General features: G+C 36.2%; 1 protein-coding gene across 1 annotated transcript; it reads right to left on the reverse strand.

Moving 5' to 3' along the window:
* Positions 1 to 5,385: 5,385 nt before the first annotated feature.
* LOC140158995 (S-adenosylmethionine synthase-like) lies at positions 5,386 to 24,859 on the reverse strand. The gene is given in 9 exon segments (XM_072182296.1): positions 5,386 to 5,695; positions 9,170 to 9,303; positions 13,079 to 13,446; positions 13,449 to 13,479; positions 15,273 to 15,416; positions 16,035 to 16,147; positions 19,026 to 19,148; positions 21,141 to 21,218; positions 24,681 to 24,859. Coding segments are annotated over 9 exon segments (1,194 nt in total). The 5' UTR covers positions 24,781 to 24,859; the 3' UTR covers positions 5,386 to 5,592.
* Positions 24,860 to 24,935: the final 76 nt, after the last annotated feature.

Raw genomic sequence — 24,935 nt, forward strand, 5'->3', positions numbered from 1 at the left:
TGCTCTAATGTCCCAAAATAAATACTGTCCAAACGTTCATACCCCAGCCCTTAAGGGGCACCCTGTAGTTTTCTTGACATTTGCTTTTCATTGGCCGAGAAAATTAATTTTACATTGAAAAGGTGTAACTCAACATTTTGCTCATTTCGACACCAAATTTGATAGTTTGTATTGCCTCATTAAATGACTGAATAGCCAGCGGTTGACTAACATTGTTGTCGGTTACCGTAATCTCCTGTAGAGGGGGGGGGGGTTGAAATGAGGGCAAGGGGCTGCAGATTTGGGGTGTATTTTCAGCCATTTAGTTTAGATTCTGGTGTATTTTCAGTCATTTTGGTTTGATGGCCCTCAATTTCATCATGAAAATTTGGTAAAGAAAGGGTGTTTTTTCAAAGTTTTCTCGAAAATGTGCCATTTCATATTTTTTAGCAAAATTTGCAAAAACTTTCCCAAAATTGATGTAATGTTGGTTGTTTTTCATCGAATTTTCTTTTGGGCGCTATTTTTAGCGTCCCGGCCACACACCCCCACTTAAACCAAAGCTGTAATGTTGTTATAAGAATAATAATAACTATGGTCCTCATGCAGAGGGTGCATGTGCACCCTGGGTGGGATCCATACATGCAAAATCAGCCTGTTTTGTTGGAGACTATTCTTGCTGCTGTGTACCATGTGGTTGTCATTGCACACTCCAGGGTCTAAGGTTTCTGGGTACACACTTGTGGGTGTTCAGATTTCTGACTTTCTATTGTTGGCAGGTATGCATTTTCGTGCATGTATGAAAAGTGAAATTCCTATACCTATACCACAATGCACCGATAGCATGGGAATGGTGCCAATGTGATAACCACAGAATTATGGGCATTTTTTTCCAATAACATCAATTTGTAAGTCAAATTTCATGATGGTAATGAGAAAAATATGATTATATGATACCAAAAACTTGACAGCGAAAAACAGGGGGAGGCTGTCGATCGGGTTACAGACCTTTAAACTAAATCAAAGTACAATAATGATGCAATAACACAATCAAAGATATTCAGTATTTCCCAGATTCCATTTATTATTGTTACCCTGGTCCTGCAACTTTGTAAGAAACAAACATAATTTATATTAATTATTACATGGTTGAATTCTGACAATTGATAATCATAGAAGGCACTTTACAATCAAGGAATTTCAGATAAAATGAGAATCCTACATAATTTAATTTGGTTTTTAAAATTAAAATTTTGTCTTTTTTGTTGAACAACACAGGACAACATGAAGCTATATGGATGTGACAACTCTGAATATGCCTTTATTTGGTACTTCTAAGGTGTCCGGTCTTTCCAGAAATCAGACAAAATGTACTTATTTGGTTAATAAAATAGTGAAATCGCAAAAACCTGAATGTATAAAAATGCAAAATGATTCTTTCTCCACCTAATTGTTGATGTAAAATGCTTTCTGTGAGAAATACAGTAGTCCGACAAAGTCAGTGATGATGGTTCCAACTGACATGATAACAAATACAGTTAACTATTTACAAGTAGGTGTAGCTTGCAACACAACACATATCCAGGATTTAAATCTGTGTATAGTACATGTATTTGCAATAAGACGTCTACAAGCATAGTGTTTTTGATGAAAGCTTAATTAATACGATAAAAGCGTAAATATACCAATACAATAGATTGGTCTTACAATAATACTTGTTTGTATATGCTTGGATTTGTAATTTATTTGCTCAAACTCCATAATAATGGCACCTGAAATAATTTGGCTTTCATCAGAAGCACTATATGCTTGTAGACGAGGTTTTATGGTACATGTAGTTTGCAACACGACATATCTAGGATATTGATTTAATTCATTGGCATTTTGATGCTTAGGGAATAGGCTCTGAACAGGCAGTTCTGCAAATACACCACTCAACTTGCAACTTACACAGGTAGCTGGGTGATACAACTTGCTGTGTGTGAAATGCACTCTTCCATTTGAAATCAATACAACCCCTATGGAAGACATGACCCTTAATCTCCCACACAGGGGTGTAACTTCCAACGGAGTCGCCCAATCAGGCAACCCTATATGAAATTCACACTCACTGCATTGTAGTTCATGATTACATCTTTTATAGGGGTTGTATGGATTACAAATCAAATAGCGCAAATTCACTTCCGGAAGTGACAAGCGAGTCGTGGATTGACAACCAAAACCACCTTTGTTGATCATTTTTGAATCCTTATTTTGTTACTAATGGACTGAAAACGAAATTGTCAAAACTCCATTTTTGTTGATAGAGATCCCATCGCAAACTTGCTGTGTATTAAAATATTTTTATTCAACCGTGAATATACATTGCATGGAACTCTTAATAAGTAGACAATATACGATAACTTAACATAATAACAGTTGACCGAAACCAAAACATGGGCACTTCATTGTTAAGCTTCTATTGTTGGTATTACTTAATTCCCAGATCAAGCCACCGTTCAATTGTGTGTGCGTACTTAGCAAAAGCTCCTATCTTAGCGATTGTCTGTTTAGCAACAACATAACATAAGATTGGCTTTTTCCCCAAGCTGTGCATAGTTTACACATCAAATGCTTGTTGGACGCACTTGTTACTTTTCAAATGTACATGTGTCCGAGAATTAAATAAAGTAACTATAGTACTTTGTTTATTACAACTTTCTTTCTGAACCCTTGCGACAAAAATCAGGGCACATAGTTCAGTTTGAAGTCAACTGTTCAAGCCATTTACAAGCATTTGGTGTTATCCTCAACATTGCTGGAATGAAGATGAAACAGTTGAATCTGTAATATTATCAAAATACACTGAAATAAAACTGGTTGGGTTGTGGCATGTGTTACTGGAAAGACGCTTCTTGACTTGACGTAATTAAAAGTGACATTTCCAAAGCAGCCAGTTTAAAACTGGTAACATAATCAGTGCCCCTACTTGTACTACAGGAAAGGTAAAATCAAAGAAATCCGTACATTTTTTTTACAGAAAGGTAAAATCAAAAGAAATCCGTAAAATTACATATACCACATAGGCAAATTTCAGTTCTATAAAACTTTTTACTTTAATTCGATTTAAAGAAAGTTCATCAATTAACTTAATAAAAATAAAAAGCTTGAGATATACGTTATTACGAAAAAAGTAATATCTCTTGCACTAATTTTGAAAGGGGAAAAAAAAATTTAGCTGGGGACATACGTGTAAACATTTACCAAGTCTCAAAACTCAGGTCCCGAGAAATAAGCTACTAGTACCAAATGAATCTGTATAAAAAAGAATTAGTTGCAAATTTCTCGGGGCTCATTCTTTTTCGAGGCAATGTATATGCATACACGAAAAAAGTAATATCTCCAACTCGTAGTCGAAACAGCTGGGGACATACGTGTATATGTGCACAGTGCGTCTAATAAAAATAGGGTAAACAAGAAATAAGCAGCACAAGTAGTTTCAATGCAAAAATTCAGCATTACAATTAATTAAAACATTGAATTCAAAGACTGAAAATAATAAAAATGAGCTGCTGAAAAATTGTGTCAAATATGTCTGCAGATTTCTTGGCTACCGCTTTTTTTCAAGACATAATATATAAATAATACACGAAAAAAGTAATATCTCCAACTGATATGAATGAATTAATACGCATTTTTGTAAACATTATATACAGTCTTGTTAGTTATGCCCAAATCATCCAAGAAAAAGAGGCTTGGATAGGTATCTTCTTAAGCTTTCATTTTAAATAAACACCATTTTTGTGCTTAATTAAATAATATAAACTCAACGTAAATCTATGTGCACAAGTACTCCCGCACTATTGTGTGTTTTTGGAATTTCGTATAATATATTTACACAATATCACAAATCTAATATTATAATTTCACCACTTACAATAATTATAAGAGAAATGAAAAAATACTAAGTGTTAAAGTAGCAAAGTAATTGGTGTGTGACCATATAATAGGTTATTTTGAATACATTCAATATTTCACCTTGGCAACTGGCGCCAACATTTAAATCATAGTGTCAAAGTGCTTCAAAGATGAAGCGCAAATTTGTTACTTTTACGTTTTCAACATTAATATTTCAAAACGATACTTTTTACCAGAAGAGGTTGGTATCTATTCCAGCTCCAGTGATACCTCGTGCATATTGTTCTGGGTTTACATAGGATATGTTGTGTTGGAAATATCAAGCACTACTGTAGCGCTATATTGATTTTCCAAAGTGAAACGCAAATACCCATTACAATACACTTCAAAGGAAATGTGAGGTGCTACCGGAGCTGGAAGAGAATTTGTATCATTATAGTATTCAATAAAATAGGAGTGGTTCTTTTCAATTTGTCAATTCCAACTCCTAGAATTTTGTGAACGAAGATATCTGGGTGATTCAAGCCTATCTCATGTGAAAAAAACATCCTCACTATGCTCTCTTTAAGCTGTTTTATAAAAACAAAAAAGTTCATGGAGAGGATGTTTTTAAATACCACACAATTTTCCCAGTTGGTGTACTGGAAAGGTTATGACTAGGCCATAAGATAATGGACACAATGAATGATAATTATCAGATGTCATTCCACTTTTGGTTCATCTTGCCAAATATTAATGTGATTTGCACAAAAAGCAAATATAACTCAACACATTTCAAAGGTGAAATAGTACTACGCAAGATTTTTTACATTATCATAACTTCTGTACTTGTGCATTTTCTTCTTATTAAATCAAATCCTGATTAATGTTCTCCTTTTTAAAGAGCGCCCTCTGATTTCCACCCAGCAAGATGAACCAATCAGAATATGAATCCAAAAGCTAATACCTGCTTGGTCAATTTACGCCTTGAAAAAACATTTATACCCGTCATTAAAAATAAAGTTCAATAAAACGTACAACCAATTACAACAAACACACGGAGGCACAAGACGTCGCAAAGTATTAACTGATAAAGGCATCACTCACTGTATCCATAATTTTCTGGAAAAAAGAGCTTCTGGTTTCACAGCAGGCCTATACATTAGAAGGGTTTAAGGGGTACTACACCCATGTGGTAAATTTGTGACTATTTTTGAATTTAAAAAAAAAAATAATAAAACACAGGTAATAAAAGTTATGTATAATATTGGGGCAAGGAATCCAATTACTACACTGAAATTTCAGTGACTCAAGCCAAGCGGTTCAGTATATATGATAAGAAATGAGGTACATCATAGCGGTACCTTATTTCTTATCATAAATAACGAACCGCTTGTCTTGGGTCACTGAAATTCCAGTGTAGTAACTGGATTCCTTGCCCCTATAATATACATAACTTTTGTTACCACTGTGTTATTAGTTTTTGAGAAAAATGAAAAGTAGGCACAAATTTATCGAGGGGTGTAGTACCCCTTAAAGGTATAAAGAATGAACTAATCTGTCACACAACACATCACTAGCGAAGATATTCTACTACCACAAAAGCCCCTAGCCTAGTCATAGTCTTGATCCCAAGATGATTTGATAGTGTCTAAATGCATTGAATATTGCAGCACATTAGTGATGCACATCACATGATTGAGAGCCACCATCTATTGAGTGGCAAAAATAGTCTTATTATAGTTCAAGCTTCTTGGGGGTTTCCCAGCTGAAGCCGGGGCGTCCAAAGTGACCGTATGCGGCCGTCTTGTGGTAGATTGGTTTGCGAAGATCCAGCTCCCTGTACGCAAATGAAATGAATTGAGAATTTTGATGGTTAATTAAGTCGTCATGAAAGTAATTAAAAATATCAACGCTATCATTATAGTATATTAAAACAATCCTCAAACAAAACTTCCATGGTGGCTTTGTACTAGAATTCAAGACCGAACTAAAAGACTAGTTTGCATATGATGTCCTGTCAAATACACAGAAAATGAAGTACTGCGCAGGTCAGCCAATCACAGCGTGCTTTTTCCCTGAAGTCAGATGCAAACCAAGTCTTTAATTTGGTCTTTGATTATACCATGAATAAGTAATAACATAACTGACAAGAAGTGAGCTCAAAGTATTGATATGGTTACTATTTTTGACAGCCTAAACTTTTTTCCTTCTTTTTTTAATCTAGACATTTTGGAAAATATTTTGACAATTTGACAAATGAACAAAATTTTGAAAATAAATACTATACAATTTACACAGGTACACTGACATGCTTATCTTTATGTGACCATGTGTCTTTTGCCTGGACAAATAGATGCAATGCATCATTTGCCTGGACAACAAATAGACACAAGGACTACGGGCCCCTAGATAATTTATAAGATTATATAACCAAGGTACTGTTTCTCTGCTCTCCTTTATTTCTTATCTCAGTTACTATTACCACGATTACTTTATCTCTGTAATCATTCCTGATTATTTGCGATTATGGGTTAAAGAAATTAAGTCAATAGAATGAATTATGCAACTTCTAGATCTGCAATTCTTGTGATGCGAGATGGGTACAGTAGTATTGTTTTTACAGTCGTGAGTGAAACGTGTTACTTGGCCAAAATCTTCATAGCATAGCCAACAACATTCAAAGAATGGAACATCTGGCACACACACTTCAGTTCATAGGTCCATCCCAGTCAGTAGTAATTTGATTCGGATGCCAAAATATCAAATAGGAATAGCATGCACATTTTTTGTTGCCGTTTATTCGCTGTTGGCTTTGCTTTGATGTACAGTGGAAACTCGTTAATACAAGCTCTGATAATACAAAAACCTGATAAGACTAGTTTGATTTTCAGGTCCCTGGCACTGAATCCCTTATGTAATATGTGATGGATAAGACAAAATCCTGATACGTTAAACTAAATTTTGTGGCCCCACAAATTTTGTATTAAAGAGTTTCTACTGTAATTGGACGCTGTTTAAAATTGCCTGGGGTTGGCCATCCTTTCAAATTCTTCAGTCAATGACTATATAGTCATGTGACGGCTCCATGACTGAGAGTGTGTTTTGAAAGTATAAAATGTAGCAGTTTGCATCACACGTGCAACTCACCATCCTGTGACAGCTACTTAATACTAGCTCCTGGACTACCAACTTGCACACAATATCAAACATATCCCCAAAGTTAAACTCCTTAATACGAAATTTGTGGAGCCACAGAATTTAGTTTGTCTTATCAGGATTTTGTCTTATCCATCACATATTACAAAGGGATTCAGTGCCAGGGACCTGAAAATCAAGCTGGTCTTATCAGGTTTTTTGTATTATCAGAGCTTGTATTAACGAGTTTCCACCGTACAAGTTCTTCCAATTGGCAGTGTGAAGTAATCACATGTCTTTTAAGTACCGTAAGCACCCCGGTATAGGCCCACCTTCGGCTATAAGCCCACCCCCTATTTTTCAAAACATTCTGGGAACAAGGGTGCACTCAGGTATAAGCCCAGTACTAAATTTTAGCCAAGTTCTTAAATCAAATCAATGCTTTGCTCTCATATTTAAGAACAAATATTAAAAAAATATCCGTTGATAATTAACATTCCACTCCACACTTATAATTTTAAGAAATTGACAGATGACAGAAATTACTGGTACATTGGGCTGGGCATATACAAATACACCGAAAATGAAGTACTGTGCAGGTCAAATGGGGGATAATTGTTCTCACTCAAGCCCTTCCCCGGTTATAAGCCCACCCCCATTTTGGAAGTGAAATCTGCCATCTAGGGGGTGGGCTTATACCAGAGTGGTTACGGTAATTATATTGCCTGTTAATATGCAGTCTACAATTTACTGAAAATTTTGAATGGTTTAAAATGTCAAATTGTACAAGTGAAAATTAATTCCTGGTCTTCTACTCAAGTTCATTATTTTATCTCATATTACAAATGGTTTTATTTGATACATTTTTTTAAAAATCAGGATGAAAGCAATTAAATCCAGTCAACTGTTTTGAACATCACCTTGTGATTGTCACTTCCTGTGCAATGTCACCAGAGATTTACCATCAGGGTTGCCAAAAGATTTCAGCCCGAATCGTGGGTCAAATAATTGAAAAGTCGCCCAATTTTTCTCTCAAGTTACCATTGGTTTCTATGGGGTATGAAACTATTGTAAGTCGCAGGAGCCAATGTTGAAAAGTCACTCACATTTTTTTTCTTTTTTTATTGGTTTCTATGGGACAGAAAATTGTCAAAAGTCACGGGGAAAAATCTTCAAAAGTCGCCCAATTGGGCTACCAAATTGCGGGTTTAGCAAACCTGTTTACCATACTTTGCAAAGTAATCATTACATCATAAATATACCAAGATGTGTGAACACACAGTCACAGATACAAAGTTAGTACTTCACCAACACCAAAGGATAGTTTGAAAGCCATATTGTAACATTTGCTGAGGACACCCTCAATATTTTTTTTAATTCGTTTTTTTTTACACAATTGTAATGTACTTTAGTAAACAAAGATACTGTTTAGTTTAGTCAAAATCAGAGATTTTGAATAAACCTATAAATAGATTAGTATTTCTTTTCCATAAAATTTTGAGCCCAACTGAGGTAAAGCAAAGAAAATTGGAATTTTCTACATCACCAGCGCCAAGGTGTGTTACTCTGGCGGTCGTAATACGGTACGATCCTTCGAGTGTATGATCGTCCCATACGCCTTTGTAACGTACTGTGTTATGAAAATAGCTTACATGTTCAACTAATATTTCCATCGTAATCTATTTTTATGGAAATGTTACAATATGGCTTTAACCTGGTGTGTTGTTCTGTAGAACTTTAGGCCAAGACACCACCACCACCATAAAAGTAAATGGCTTCAATCTAGAGTGCATCTCTGTAGAAATTATACTAAGACGTGTAAAACACACCTATTGCAAGTTAGTGCTTCACCAACACCAAAGTAAATTGCTTTAACCTCGAATGTAGCTCAGTAGAACTTTACTATAACTTTACTAGAACTATACTACGACGCATGAACACATCTAGTACTTTAAGTTAGTGCTTCCCCAACACCAAAGGAAACAGTTTAAACCCCGTCTGTAGCGCTGTATAACTTGGCAACCATCTTTCATAGGCTAGCTACTGATTTTTCGGAATCCACCAATGAAAGCACTACCAACATGAGGAACCATGGCAGAGATGCCACACTGGCGTTGGTCAACTGAAGCGATAGAACTCCACCACCACCTCAAAAGTATGTTTTCTCATTACTCACCTTACGATGGCACCCGGTCTAAGATCAAAGTTTTTGTTTATAACTGCAAGAAGTTCCCTTTCTGTCAGCTTTGAGGACCCATAGTGGAATGCTGTTATTGACAGCGGTTCTGCTACACCAATAGCATACGCAACCTAACATGCAAGTTTCAATATTAAACAAAACACAGGGGAGGAAAAAAAATGGGAAGAACAAAAATATGAAGTCTCCTTTAGTATACTTACTTTACAATGACCCCTGGGTGTAGATCAAAGTTGGCGTTAATGATTTGCAGTAACTCCTGCTCACTCTTCTGGGATGTGCCGTAGTGAAATACTGAGAGGGATATAGGATGTGCGATGCCGATGGCATAGGACACCTGCCGCACCATTCAGAAGGGGGAGAAAAGCAACATTTGATTGAGGCATATTGAAAATATACAATATAGAACAATTTGAATTTGGCAAATAGAATACCCTGCTTGGGTGGAAATTAGGGGAGGATTGGATGGAAATTGGCCTCGACACACCCTGAATGAGCATAAGCCTAGCCTATTTCAGATATTTTTTTATTATTGAGAAGTGCCCGCAAAACTTCCCTCACTGAAACTTCTCCAGTAATTTCATTCTAGTAAACGTTTTTAATGGCTGTGCTTGACATATTTCAGAATTGATGTATGCATAGCAACTTGGGATATTCCTACTTACAGGCGAGTCAAAACAAATTGCACAATGGGAATTGTTTTTGCTCGAAACTACTCTGTATTCAGTTTCAATTCTAATATTAATTTCAAAATGCTTTCTGCATTGGTGCAGTACTACAGTGACTTGATTTGGTTTAACTCCAGCAAGTCATTCTCTGGTCATTTTCAACTTGCACCTATCAACATGAGAGCCGAGTATCTATTAACTCAGAATATCACCCCAATGCTCTTCAGAACATGTCATTACATTTAAATTGTACACAGGGTTGTAACTACTTTCAATGCTGGAGTGCACCAAACTCAAAAGAACACTTGCATCTTACCGAATTTATCATAAAAAAGTGTCCAGTATTAGTAAATGTTTCTAGAATTGTTAAATATTTGGTATTTTCACAGGTTTTCAAGCAGGGATGCAAGTGGATAATTGCTAAATTTCTTGTATCACTCCCTCCCTAAAATATTTATGCTCTTTTTATGACAAAATAGCATCACCCAAATAAATAAATTTAAAATCAAATTAGGGAAATGTTTTTTAAAAAAGGATTTTTTTTTTACATTTCCATTTTTTTTTTAAATGGCCAAGGATTAATTTCCGAAATTTCTGGAAAACGTGCATCCCTGTACACAATAGATTAGATGCAATGAAAGGATTAGGGAAGGCATGTCAAGGAAGGAAGCAAGGTATTCTATTTGTTTTATATCAAGAAAATAATTTTAAAACATGTTAATTTGTTCATAACAATTAGTTGTAGGTCAACATGTTAAAATCAAAACACACTGAACATGGGCCAATCAATCATTTACAACATTTGGTAATCACAGAATTTGATTCAAATTATATGCCAATAATTTAGCGACTATAACAATGCATACACATTTCAAAATGTACAAAACAAGGGTAACCAAGACCCCTCTGAACAAAATTTGATGGCCCGAAATTTGTATACATGCTGACCTATTACAATAACTCAAAATTCACTGAAAAGCCAAAATTCAGTCATGAAACAAAGAGTTAATTGAATACTGATTAGCAGAATATGGTACAAAATGAATTGTCTTAAACTCAACTTGTTGCATATAAATAATGATGCTCAGCAATGAATAGCAATGGGCAGTGGGAGGGAATCAAAAGCAAAATGGAACAGCGTGGCACATTCTGGCATGGGTATCAAACAGTCATGCATTACAACTGGTGATGGCGATGAGCAAAAGCTACTGCAATGATGGCACTATTCATGCCAAAGTACTAAAATGACACTGTAAAACATAAATCATCATGCACGATATGATCAAACAATATGAAACTACTGTCACTTCCAAATGATTGAGATTTGTTTACAAGCACATACTACTACAGACTAAGCACAAACAGTCCAAGTCCCAGCATCAACAGAATTCACAGCATACAAAGCACAGGGACTGTTTGTGGTTAGTCTGTGGTTGTGTTTACAATGCTTACAGATTGTATTAAACCATTTTTATTGCAACATGAAAATTGCAATAAAAATGAAATCTCAATATCGGCATCTCATTTTGCTTGATCGCAATACTTGTCTTAATACAAAGGATTGTAGTTGGAATGTGTTAGTTTTAACAAACAAATTGCGGGTTTTAAAACAAAACAAACAAGTCAAAACAAGGTCTTTAGATGTAGCACTCTCTTGGGGGAATATTGGGAAATAAAAATTTTGTTTGCCTTAAAGTTTACCATGAAGTTTGTTCGAGTCAATTAGCCGTAGGCTGTCAAGATTTTACACCTGGTTTGTGGTGGACAGTCACAAATGTCTTCCTTTCCTTCTAGTCGGGGAAGATCAGGGAAGATATTTGGGGCTATATTTATGGCAAACAAATCTTATACTTCATTCCTAAGTTGTTTTAAATAATGATGGGGATGATTGCTATGTACATGATTCAACATCCATCGCTTCACACATTTTGAATATCACGTTGGTGGACAAGATAACAAACCAATCAGAGAGCAAACTCAAATCAGTTCTTCTGTGCTCACTTTTGTTAATTGCTTGATGGTGGCCACTTTACTCTTGTGTAGCTAAAGTGAATCCATTTCAAGTACAAGGGTCTGTAATACTGCCACCAGGTGCTTTTCCTTCACACAAATAGCACCTGATGATCAAAGTTCAAAATGTGATCGATGGATGCCGATTCATGGAGCTATGTTTGCAGTCTATATTCTATATTTACTGGGGATACGATTTGGAACAAAACTGCACATGTATATCTAGTTTGCTATTTTTATGACGCAAATAATGTGGTGCTATATATATTTAACTCTTTATGCCGTGCCTCAAGCACCTAATTGGGCTGCTCGGCAATCACTTGCCACTACTCTGAATACATGCCGCTACTTGTCCAAAATTGGGCAGCTTATGCAAGTGTCAGGCCTCGACAGTAATTTTGATGTACTTTCCATTCAATCTAACCAAATTATAAAAGGAATTATAAGGAGTCTCTGAAGCTCCCAATAGCACTAATAATAGGTCTTGATCCGGTTTATAAGTCAAGTGCTTTTTTGCCCAATTGGGCGACTTACGTTTTAAATTTGAGTAAAACCACTCAAAAATCCAATATTGGGCAGTTATTTGGAGTTAGTAGAGAGCTTGCGAAATGGCGTTACTTTAACTTTAACGTCTAGAGGATTAAAGAGGATTATGTATTCAAAACCACGGTGGTTTTGAATACATAATCCTCTATAATCCTCTAGGCGTTAAAGTTAAAGTTAAAGTAACGCCATTTCGCAAGCTCTCTATTAAAAAATGAGTTACTTGAGAGTCATTCACCACGGCCTGGCAACTTGTGGCAAGCCAATTTGCAGCGCTTGGCACTGAAAAGCAATTTGCACTCACTACAAATAAACTTTAACAGGAAGTTTCATCGCATCTTCTTGACATCCAAGATATTTTTTTTGGATTGCCAAATTGGTAAGCTAAACCGGACACATGAATTGCTAGATGCAGTCAAAAACAGCAAACAGAATGGGGCACATTGGCCTTGACCAATGCACACATTTGCCTAAAAGTGACAGATGTCGCTAATTATACTCTTTATAGCGGAGGGTGGAATAAGCAGTTGCATGTATGCATATGCTAGCACCATCTATCATAGGACACTTGCACGTATGTTTGATAAATCGGACACACATGTGTATCCTTGGATTGGTGATGCAAGTATGTATAGGGCGCTGCATATCACAAAACGATTTGTTATACCTGTACTAGAACACGCCTGCAGAGTCCAGCTTTGACCAATGACTTGGCTACCCAGCGGGCAGCATAGGCAGCAGACCTGTCCACTTTGCTAAAGTCTTTGCCAGAGAAGGCGCCACCACCATGGGCTCCCCATCCGCCATAGGTATCTACGATAATCTTTCTTCCTGTGAGACCAGCATCACCTTTGGGGCCACCCATGAGGAAGCTACCAGATGGATTCAAATGGTAGACGGTGTTGGCATCCATGTATCGTGCTGGGATGACGGCATCAATCACTTTTTCTTTCAGCATTTTTTTCAACTTTTCCTGGGTCACATCTTCGCTGTGTTGTGTTGAGATGACGACTGTGTGTACACGGATTGGTATGAGGCGCCTTGATCGAGTCTGTACTGAGCGGTAACCTGTTTGGAGACAGTAGGAATGAACAGTCAATGTACTGGTCATTTTATCTGCTGCAGAAGTAAAACAAGTCAATTTGTAATATCTCTAAAAAAGACATTTTCAGCAGCTGATTGAAAAGCTTAGGAAATTAGTTCAGGAACATATGTCAGACACATCTTTCAGGTAAAACACCACAACTTATCACATTTAAGCATGTGGTATGGTTTAATTGTTGACACCAATCTTCTACTGCATTACTCTTACTAAACACAGCGTATATTGAATGTTGTGTCACTCGTTCTGTACTTATTTTTTGAATATCATTGCTGTTTAATTATATCCACAAAGTTTCATTGAACATTAAAAAAAATATTTAAAGTTATTTAACCCCAGATGGCCCCTGAAATGACCTTCAAATTTTGTCACACATATTGACATTTACTCTCACAAAATTTCGTTATTCATAAGCCAAATCTAGTTCAGTTCAAATTTAACTTGTTAAGTGGCCCCTTGTCATTACCCAATGTCATTGCCCAGGTTGTAAATTGACAGTTTGAATGAGCTTCTGTTACTCAATACAAACCCTTGATAAGCTTATCTCAAGGTGTAAAGTCCAATGGTTTATGATGCAACAAAAAAGATATATCCATTTAGCAAATAACAACAAGTAATGTCAAGTCATTTTGGAAGATAAGAAATTGTTGCCTGTCATTTCGTGGATAATTTTGACATGCAAATTTAAAAATGTAACGCATGCCCAAAAAAATTACAGATTGTTCCTTTGTCAAAGGTCTCAACATAAATCTATCTCCAGTGATACATTAAATTACGCATGATGTGTCACTGGAGTTGAAACAGATACTAATTACAGTGTCTCAAAATATATTGCTTTGCATTTACACAATTACAGAATATAAAGGCTCAAGAATTCCAGATTTTAGATCCTGACCATTCAACAACAACCATGGAAATATCTACGGTTTTCCGTGGTCAACTTGATGGAACAAGTACCAGTAATGGGCATTTTTTCGCAGAACACAAGTTTTTGTGTTTTTCCTGCCCAATACAACTGCTGCAAAAATCACAATGGTGTCAATCAGTGTTTACTCTCTCTGGAATTTGGGTGCACCAAATGAAGCATTTTCCCCCAAATTGGCCCAATTTTGGCTCAGTAATTCCTCAAATTGAATAATTGTAACACAGCATTGCAAATTTGTGTGCGCCAAATATTTTCACTGGGCCAAAATTGCGCCATACAGCCTCTGAGTAAACACTGGTGTCAATATGTTATTTTATGCATAGATCTGTGTTACGTACAAAAAAAATTGCAAATTTAGGAACAGGTGAAGTAGATCGAAATCAGCAAAGCATGAAAAATTACACGAGCAAAAATTACCACTTTTACGGTACCTTGCCACTGATCATGGGATATTTCGTCATTATAAAATTTATGCAGCTCCAGTGCACAGGGGTTGACCTAGTTGTGTATTGAATTTTTGTTTGTTGGTCATTGTCTGTGATACCTACGTGTGATTTACACAGGGATTGACCTTGGTTTGCCCGTCTATTGTATGATGTTTTTGTTTGTTGGTCAACATAGCATTAACACTAGGATCTACAACATGCTCATCCATCAGGGCACAATTCTTTAACCCTAATACATCTGTACATTCATTGAACAACCTTTGAAAATTTGGGTACAGAACCTCGTACTCCGCAACGTGATGTCAAATTTTTCACTATGATTGTTTGAGGTTATTGAACTATGCCATTGGGATGAGGCCATTGTGGTCACTCCATAGTGATTACCAACCTGTGATTTGCAATCTGGTCTGAGGTATGTGACTTCTCCACTCTTGCGCAGTTCACTAAGCTTCTGGGTGATACCATGAGCCAATGTCATTGTCAGTGGCATGCATTCTTCTGTTTCATCTGTAGCATAGCCAAACATAAGACCCTGCAAAAGCAAATATAAGATATTATTTGACTGTATTGAAACCGGGGAATTAAAGCCACATTTGCAAAAATCACGGTCACATTTGGCGAGAATCCGAGCATCCCTTCTCGTCAACAAAATTCCAAGAGTCTAAATGGATTCTCGTAAATATTTCAATTTATTCAATTTATCATAGAATCCATGGATTCTTGCAAAATATCACTGAGAGAATCCAAAAGGATTCTCGCATTTGGTTGCGAATTTCTGACATTGAAAAATGTAACAGTGATACCATTTACAAGGCTATAATGAACTATGCATCATGCACTGGACACTAGGAAACATGACACCAGTGTTGATATACAATAGATCGAATGAAAACAATATTGATGATGATGATGATGATAATAATTATTACTAATAATACCTTCAAGTTATAGGCCTATATGAGTATACGTTACACCTAAGCTTACTACAAGATCACAAAGTTTCAACTGGTTTGTACATTTGGATCCTCATGATTGAAAATAACATCTCCAGTCCGCCAACACGCCATCGTTTAGTGATACCCAACAGCTGTAACTGACTTGCATCCCTACATTGCATCATCATTATATCATAATAAATCCTCTTGCCTACCTGGTCTCCGGCACCAATGTCATCTTCTGCTCGGTTCACATGCACACCCTGTGCAATCTCGGGTGCTTGCTGCTCAATGGCTACCAGTACGTTGCAAGTCTTGTAGTCAAAGCCTGGGGGCAAGTTGAAAAGGTGAACAGTCATGAGGGTTAGTAACACACATATTACACATATTAAATGCTGTCCGTCTGTGACATACATGACATTTATCCACATCAAGCCAAACAGTAACACTAATTAGAATACAGGCCTATTTATTTCAATATTTTTCCAACCTTTGCTCATTTTCTAGGCCAAAAATAAAAATGGTTTGTTGTGATGAGGCGACTCTTTCATTACGGTATTCAATACTTGCCTGCATTTCATTACAGGTATTGTTGATGTTACACCAGGTCAAAAACAGACATTTTGCAAAAGATTTCAAGAGAAAATATTTTCAGATCTGCTTTTACTTTTTTTTTAAATGGGATTATTTTTGATAGCAATTTTTGTAAGCACCAATAACATATGGGAATCCATAAATTTTCATTATTGACTACACCCTCTAACCCTACTGAACTACGAACAACTGCTGAAATCATCAGCAGAGTAAGGAATATCAATAATAATCAATAAATGGACTGTCCAATGTCGACAGGGTAAACATTGGTAATGCCCACACTTAATTTAAACACATATTCCCCCCATCTAACACAAAATTGTTGCAACAAAGCTTCAAATTTGGTTGCCTTCTACAAATCAAAACACACATTTGGCATATATAAATTTCCACTTTTTAAAATCTATATTGTCATAGCTTCCTTTAACTTATAGTCACTGTACTTTAACCTGTGTAGGCCTACATCCACACTACCCTTGACCGTAGCAATACTATGAATGGCATACTGCAGGGAAAATTGTTGAGTGTTTTCATTGATTTCACTTGGAACACCTCCAAAATCTACCAACAGCGGCAAGGCAGCTGGTGTTTCAAGCATGTGACTTAAATTGGCTGGTGTTCATAATTGGTCAAAAGTTTGGCAAACATTTACAGTTAGTTGCAACCAGTTGTAACTTGCTACTACCACACACAGATTATTCCTGAACATCATCCAAGGACAGGCTTCAGATATACACATCATTATCACCATTGAATATACTGAGATTATGTAATGCAGATAGAAAACTAATAAAATTATCATTTTATCATTTTAAGGGGGTAGGCCTACTACACCCTTGTAGTAAATTTGTGTCTATTTTTGCATTTTCCTCAAAAACTAATAACACACTGGTTACAAACATATTACTGGGCAAGGAATCCAATTACTACACTGAAATTTTAGTGACTCAAGACAAGCGGTTCAGTATATACGATAGGAAATGAGGTACATTCAAGCGGTACCTCTTTTATCGAGGGGTGTAGTACCCCCTTAAAGCTTAAATTACCTACATTGTAAGTTGCCTCATACTAGATAAATGCCCTTTTTGTATATTTATTTCAGTTCAAAGGGTACGAAAAGTGGGTCGAGGAAGTGGGGTTGATAACAGATCATGGTTTTCAAGATAACTTTATTGAGGACTCTTCAATCTAGAACAGGGTAGGTCATGGTTTTAACAATGTTTGGTTTTTATTAACAACTCTATTGAGGCCTCATCACAGCTACTTCTGGCTGTGACTTAATGCAAAACTTCTAATCAAAGTCTGGTGATATTTTGGAGTAAAATTGACTTGTTCAGTACATAGGTTTACTTTTCAGAACACACTGCAAGGAAAATGATTGGGAGTCCTCCTTGTATCAATTATACAAAATTGTAACTTGGCAACTCGTATATATCTCGACCTTTCAACATCTCATAATCAGCCGATTATTAGTGCAAACACGTGCATCGGTACTGTGCATGAGCAAACGTGACAGTGATTTCTATTTTCAGATTGTTAAATTGAACAAACCCAGAACGACAGGTCTGCAGATAATATCCCTGGTTTAAACCGGTAAGATCTATTACCCATTGTCAGCTTTATTTCAATCCATTTGTCAACATGTTTTTCTCTTTCACAAATATCTCTTTTGGTACCTGGAGCCTAAGTTCCAATCAGCAATCAAATTACTTGCAAAGATCCACACATTTTGTTTTTGATCTACTAACAAACATGCCTGTAAAAATAGGGAATTTCAGAAGCTCATTCCTGTGAAATTTTGGTACTGTATCCCGAGGGAAATAGTACTTCTCTAAATAATAAAGAAATATTTAAGAAATGGTAAGATAAGAAAACTTCGTTTGCTCTCCCAGGAAACCTGCAAACAGAGTGTTAACAAACTCAAAAGAACCAGTTAGAACTGGCGAGGAGGAACTGCTGCCATCAAGTAATTTCAATCTCAACAAGTTTATACATCTCTTTTTCTCGTTTGATATTACCTGGGGCAGATATTGCACCATGTGACAACAAATGGCCTTGGTGACTATTATTTGGCCCCACCCACTTCTAAATTCCCAGTCATTATATTGTTGGCAAAAGACCAGAGTGATGTCACTTTACCTGCATGTAACAGCAGTGCAGAAAGTTGAGGGCAATCAACCTTTTTCATTACATTTATTTTTTATTTATAAAAGTAAGGAATAAAAACACCATTTGGATTCATTTAGATTTAAGATCGATCCAACACCTATGTACATCCGTACATGTACCGTATTTCGTCAATTTTCCCAAAGGGGGGGGGCGTTTATTCAAGGTCAATTTTAGAACGATAATTCCCATAAAAATTATTAGGAAAACTTAAACCTCGCGCTAAAATGACGAACTATGAACTAGAAACACTGACTTCTGGTTCACTTCCGGGTTTCCAATCCCGATTTCCGCCAATTATTGACGCAATTTACGACTATATATGTGGACAACTTGGTAAGCTAGCATGGAAATATCGGCATTTTTGAAACATCTTGGTTGACAAAAGTGATGTGGGGGCGTTTATTTGAGGGGGGGGCAACTATTTGATGAAATATGGCACTTACCTTTGGAGCTGTCGTCATAGCCAATTTCTTTGATGGCATCCCTTACAACGGTCTGATAATCCACCACAGCGGAGGAGGTTATCTCACCAAACACCATTATCATACCAGTTTTGGCAGCAGTTTCTGAAATGAATTATTAAAAAAAACTAAATGAAAGGGGGTTTACGCACTTTAATCATTTGATCAAATGACCTCTAGAAAATTTACCCCCAGGCTTAAATCCCAAGGTCGGCGACATTTATCCATATGTCAAGTGTGTCTACATTGTACATCAGAATGAGATGCATGCACGTGCCGTGAAATTTTCTTTAGGCATAATGTATGTCACTGCACTGGTGAGCGCTTATATTTTGCTAGCTTATGACCACACACCGGGTGCACATGTCGAAAAATGGTCTATTCCTTAATTTCCATCAACATCCACTGCTTCCACTTTTAAGAATAGACATTTAATAATCGAAGTCTTATTTTTTCAAGCATATCAAATGTCACTACCTTATAAAAGACAAAAAAAATCCTTTCTTCCTGTCAGTGACTTGCATGTTTTTATCACACTAATTTTAAGTTGGTGTATACTCCGAAGTCAGGACTTTTTACGATTCAAAATAAAATGATTTTTATTTTACTGAAATATCATGTCTAAATCAAATATGGCTGGGACATAACTCTAATACACCCCAAAAATACAACAAAGAATATTATTGCTAAGTCATGGTCAAAAATTCCACAAATTTGCTAAGTCACAGTACATATACACTCAACAAGAGTTGGATGCTAGCCTGACATCCAATTATTCAACCATTACCACAATTTTGAGAAATGTGTATATCTTCCTTGGCTTCATAAATTGAAATTTCAACCATCCAAAAAAGCAGCGCTGCTATTCCACAACATGACCTTGGAATTGCTCAGCTTTGTTTACAATTATTGTAATTTGTGCAAACCTAATTTTTCATGGGAAATCTGTACCATTTTTGGTGCTATCCAAAAACTAAAGAGTCAAAGATGATATCCACTTCATGCTTCAGTCCCTAATTTAGCATAAATATACATCTTCCCAATTTTAAGTTTACACTGGTACATATAGTAGCCAACTATTATTGAAAATTATCCTCTGTAAAAATATTCACATAACCAAGCAGTCCAGCACAGCATGGGAGATGTGACCAATCATCATCTGCCATACTGTGCGCCAGCTCGTGCCCTGATTAGCGGAATGGACGGAGTGCCACGCTAGACATATGGTTTTCACATTATTTTTGCCCATTCATAATTTCCCCATCCTATAGCCACAACCATCAAAATAAAATTGCAGCTTAGAAACACATGTGCTAAATCAATAATGAAATGTGAAAACCAATAGCACCAGTGGCAATTGCAACCATCAGCAATCATTAATTCATAATAGGCTACATCAGTACATGTTTGGTACATCATTTTTGTCCATTCTCTCAGCTTTTAACATCAGGTGGTAGTGCAACCTACGTCATATGTTTCGTAGGATCAAAAATGTTGCTAAAATTACACTTTGATGAACAGCAAAATTTTAGACTGCCCAAAATAGGCAAATCTTGCTCAAAAGATACAGTCGACTCATCGAAATAACTTTCATCCAAATTTCAACATTTACCGAAAAACCATAGCAAAGCACTCTAGCTTCGAATGCATAACTATTGTGTGCAAATTCGAAGCTTGAGTTCTCAAGTAACAGGAGAGGGGCTAGTAGTAGTTAAATTAACAATCTTATCTTCCCTATTTGTATGTCAAATAGGCTACAGTAATTTCTATCATCAGTCAATTAAAAAAAAAAAAAATTATCTGATATTTTTTATTTGTTTTTAAAAATGTGAAAGAAAAGCATCGATATGATTTTTAAAGAACTTGGTTAAACTACAACTGGGCTTATACTCGAGTGCACCCGTGTTCTCAGAACGGTTTGAAAAATAGGGGGTGGGCTTACCGCGGAAGGTGGGGTTATACCCGAGTGGTTACAGTAATAATGAATTTCTTTTCCATAAATTTTTTCTAGCAATATTATGTGCAAGTTCAGTTCCTATGTTTTTCACAAAATGTTAGTTTTTAACGATCACGTAAAGACTTCAAATTCAAACTTACCACAGGCTACTTTTGCATTGGGATCCTGTTTTAAGTGAGCATCCAAGATGGCATCACTTACTTGATCACAGATTTTATCTGAAACAAATAACAAAAAAAAAGATAATTAATAATCAGTGTCCGTTTTAAGGAAAAAAATCTGGTCATCCGCCGGATGACCATGCCATGAAATCTGGTCATCCGCCAAAATTTTTGGTCATCCGTATATTATCCCCCAAATTCCGAATTGAAACTTGCTTCGCCATTTTTTTCTGTATTCACGTGCGAAGCGACGTTGAAACAACGTTTTTGCTGTCAAACTGTCACGACCTCAAAGGCACAGTTCCAAACAAGCATAATTGCGTGGAAGCGATGTTCAGTGTAGTGTATCATTTACAGATTCCTTCTAACAGGCCAAAGGTCAACGAAATAATAACACAATCACAAAGACACAGTACGAGTACGGAGTAAAAGAAATCTGCACAGTGCACACTAATTATAATCGAGCCCAAACTAGGTATGTGGGGATGCGGCGGTGTGAAAGCGAAATACGAAGACTTCCGGGATGGATGTTATCATGTTCCATACACGACCGTGCGTAAGCTTAATGATTTTAAATTGACTTCATCGAACAATTACTATTTCAATTAGTTGGCGATTTTAGCTTTAAAATCATGGAAAACTGATTGGGAAAACTGAGATATAATTACGTTTCAAATTAATTTTGATGAGGAATCGTAGGACATCGTTTCAGACACTGTAATGGTGAAAAATATGTGGACGTCAGTGAATTTCTGGTAATCCGACGGCAATTTTGGCCGTCAGGACGCCCGGATTACCACTTAAAACGAACACTGTTAATAATTAAAAGTTACCTCATGCCTTTTTAAAAATCTTAAACAGTAAATTGTGAAGAGCCTTATGCTGCCATTTCAATTGTTTATTGCATACAAATTCTAGAGTGCATACAGTACACACAAAATCGGAGAGGCCCCCAAATGGCAGCATAAGCCCCCCTAATATCTGAATATTTTTGTTATTTCTCCAAAGCCCTACCCCTAGCTTGAAGCTTGTTGCAAAATAAAGAAAATAATTGATAATTAAAAGTTACCCTGTGCCTTAAAATCTTAAACAGTAAACTAAGAATTGCGCTATGCTGCCATTTCAATTGTGTTCATGTGTATTGCATACGGTCACGTGTCATATGGTGGGGCACATTTGCGTTACAAACACTGATTTTGATCATTTGTCTTCATTTTCACCTAAATTGATACATGTCTAAAACTATACATCTCACACCAACAAAACTATACATTTTTGGAAAGCTAATGTTCCAAGGAATCCAACAATGCAAAATTGATGTTGGTATACAGGGCGTGTAAGAAAATATATAGGGTGATATCATGAAAAAAAATAATTTTACTAGAAAATTGATAATTTATTGCATTTGCTAAAAATATGGAATACCTCTAATGTAATCTAATTTTGTGGCAGGCAACACTATGAGCTTTAATAAAATGTGTACTTTTACTATGTTATGATTGGCCAAAGTGGTGATACAGGGTGTGAAAATGTACGTAACTTTACGCACCAAATGTTGATTACATTTTTGAAAATATTTTCTTTAGAGTGTATCCTACATTCATTTTAACTGCATATTTGGATTCCCTGGGTAAAATGCTTTCCAAAAATGTATACTTTTCCTATCTTAGGGTGTATAATTCTCAAGTAACAACAATTTAAAGCCAAAACGCATGTTGTGACTGAAAATCTTGGCATTTGTGTGTAGTGAATAGGGAAAAATTGTGGGTCTTGTGACTTGCAGTTCTCAGTGAGTACTTGAAAACATGAAATAGATCAAACTAATAGTTGAATATGAATAATGAATGAACAAGCTTTGATTTGAGATATGATTTGCATGTATAGCACAGAATTTGGCAATGATAAAATTTAAAATTCAAAAAGATATCATGTTTCCACAACATTTCTCATAGAGATTTGCACATACTCCTCTACCGCTTATCCTCTACCGCTTATCCTCCAGGTTTATCCTCGTTAACATTTTAATATTTTTCACTAATTAAACAAATGATAATTTCAAATTGTGAAACATATTTGAAAAGTAGAATAATCAAGCTGTATAATGAGCCCAAACTTTATGCAATTGGACAAAGAATAGCTCTGTACCAACAAGTTAAATCTGGAAGAGGAGAGAAAAATGTAACGCCTCCCACTATTTTGGGGTCCCACCATATGACACATGACCATACAATCTATTCTAGAGTGTAGTGCACACAAAATCCCTAAATAAAATCAGAGAGAGCTATTAAATATCTGAATATTTTTGTTATTTCTCCAAAGCCCTACCCCTAGCTTGAAGAAAATGTTTGCAATTATAAATAATTATAAATGATAAACCAAGAACTTCTTAAAAATAACATGTCTTTTTAATTTTATCACAACAATTTTAACTAAGTAAGTAAATAGGAAAAATAACAAAAATAAAAATATTTGAAAATCTCCAAAAAACAGTGAGGGCGGGGACGATGTATACATGTTATTTATTTTATTTGGCCTAATTAATGTCATGATACTGTCATATGACTAACATTACTATTTTACAAATGATTAACATTTAAGGGGGTACTACACCCCTGCCCAATGTTTTGCCTATTTTTGCATTTTTCTCAAAAATTATAGCGCATTGGAGACAAGTAAGATATGTATATTATAGGGGCAAGGACTACAACTACTGCACTGGAAATTTTATTTCAGCACAGACAACAGTTGTGGCGTTACAGTCAAAAATGAGGGGAAACCAATATTTGATCAATAAATCAATAACTACTTGCTTTGAGTTGCTGAATTTTCAGCACAGTAGTTGTAGTCCTTGCCCCTATAATATGCATATCCTACTTGTCACCAATGTGCTATAATTTTTTAGAAAAATGCAAAAATAGGCCAAAAATTGGGCAGGGGTGTAGCTGTAGTACCCCCTTAAGATTACAATAAAGTAACATGACTAAATAAAAAAAAATTTACTGTACATTATTTTTTAATTTAACTCTGGGTCTACTGTGTACTGTGTGTAGTGTACACTACCCAGGCCTATTCATACAACACCACTTTCACTCGGCTCAGTCAGCAGACCGGTTTGACAACATAAACATTGATTGATGCAATTGCATCATCAAAACAAACGCCAGCCGCGCACGTGGGATACAAACAACTCCACTGTCATACATAGTGCGTGCACGAAGGTCGTGCCTGAGCTAGTGGCTAGCGAGCTTGTTGCATTCCCGGGATTGCATTAAGTTTTATAAATTGTACACAAAAAGTCCAATCGAATTACAACTGAAATATCACTCACTGGAAACATGTAAATAATAAAATAAACAAAACAAAACTGAATTACTCGCACTGTCGCACAAGAACATGAGAAGAATCAAGATACACGCACGCAAGCACGGTACGTACGAGCACACACACCCCGGTGCAGAGCAGTGGCTCAACAGCTTGCGATGCATGGATTTAAGTTTTAAAAAGCAGAAATTCTCCTACCTGGATGGCCTTCTCCGACAGATTCCGAAGTAAAGAGGAAAGTGTCTTCATCGCCGTTTATTGCGTTGAGATGATTGTCTTCAGCCATTGGTCCAGGCATATTTTTTCAAGTTTTAATACAAGAGACGTAAAAGTGTGTCCTTCCTCTGCGGATTATAATTGTCAAAGAGATCGAGCAACGACGCAGCTCGTGCATATAAAGAAATTATTTTCCATCATAGATTGTCACGTGACTTGTATTAGGCATGTGATTGG

This window comes from Amphiura filiformis, chromosome 8 (genome assembly GCF_039555335.1).
Source record: "Amphiura filiformis chromosome 8, Afil_fr2py, whole genome shotgun sequence".
In the NCBI taxonomy this organism is placed as follows: Eukaryota; Metazoa; Echinodermata; class Ophiuroidea; order Amphilepidida; family Amphiuridae; genus Amphiura; species Amphiura filiformis.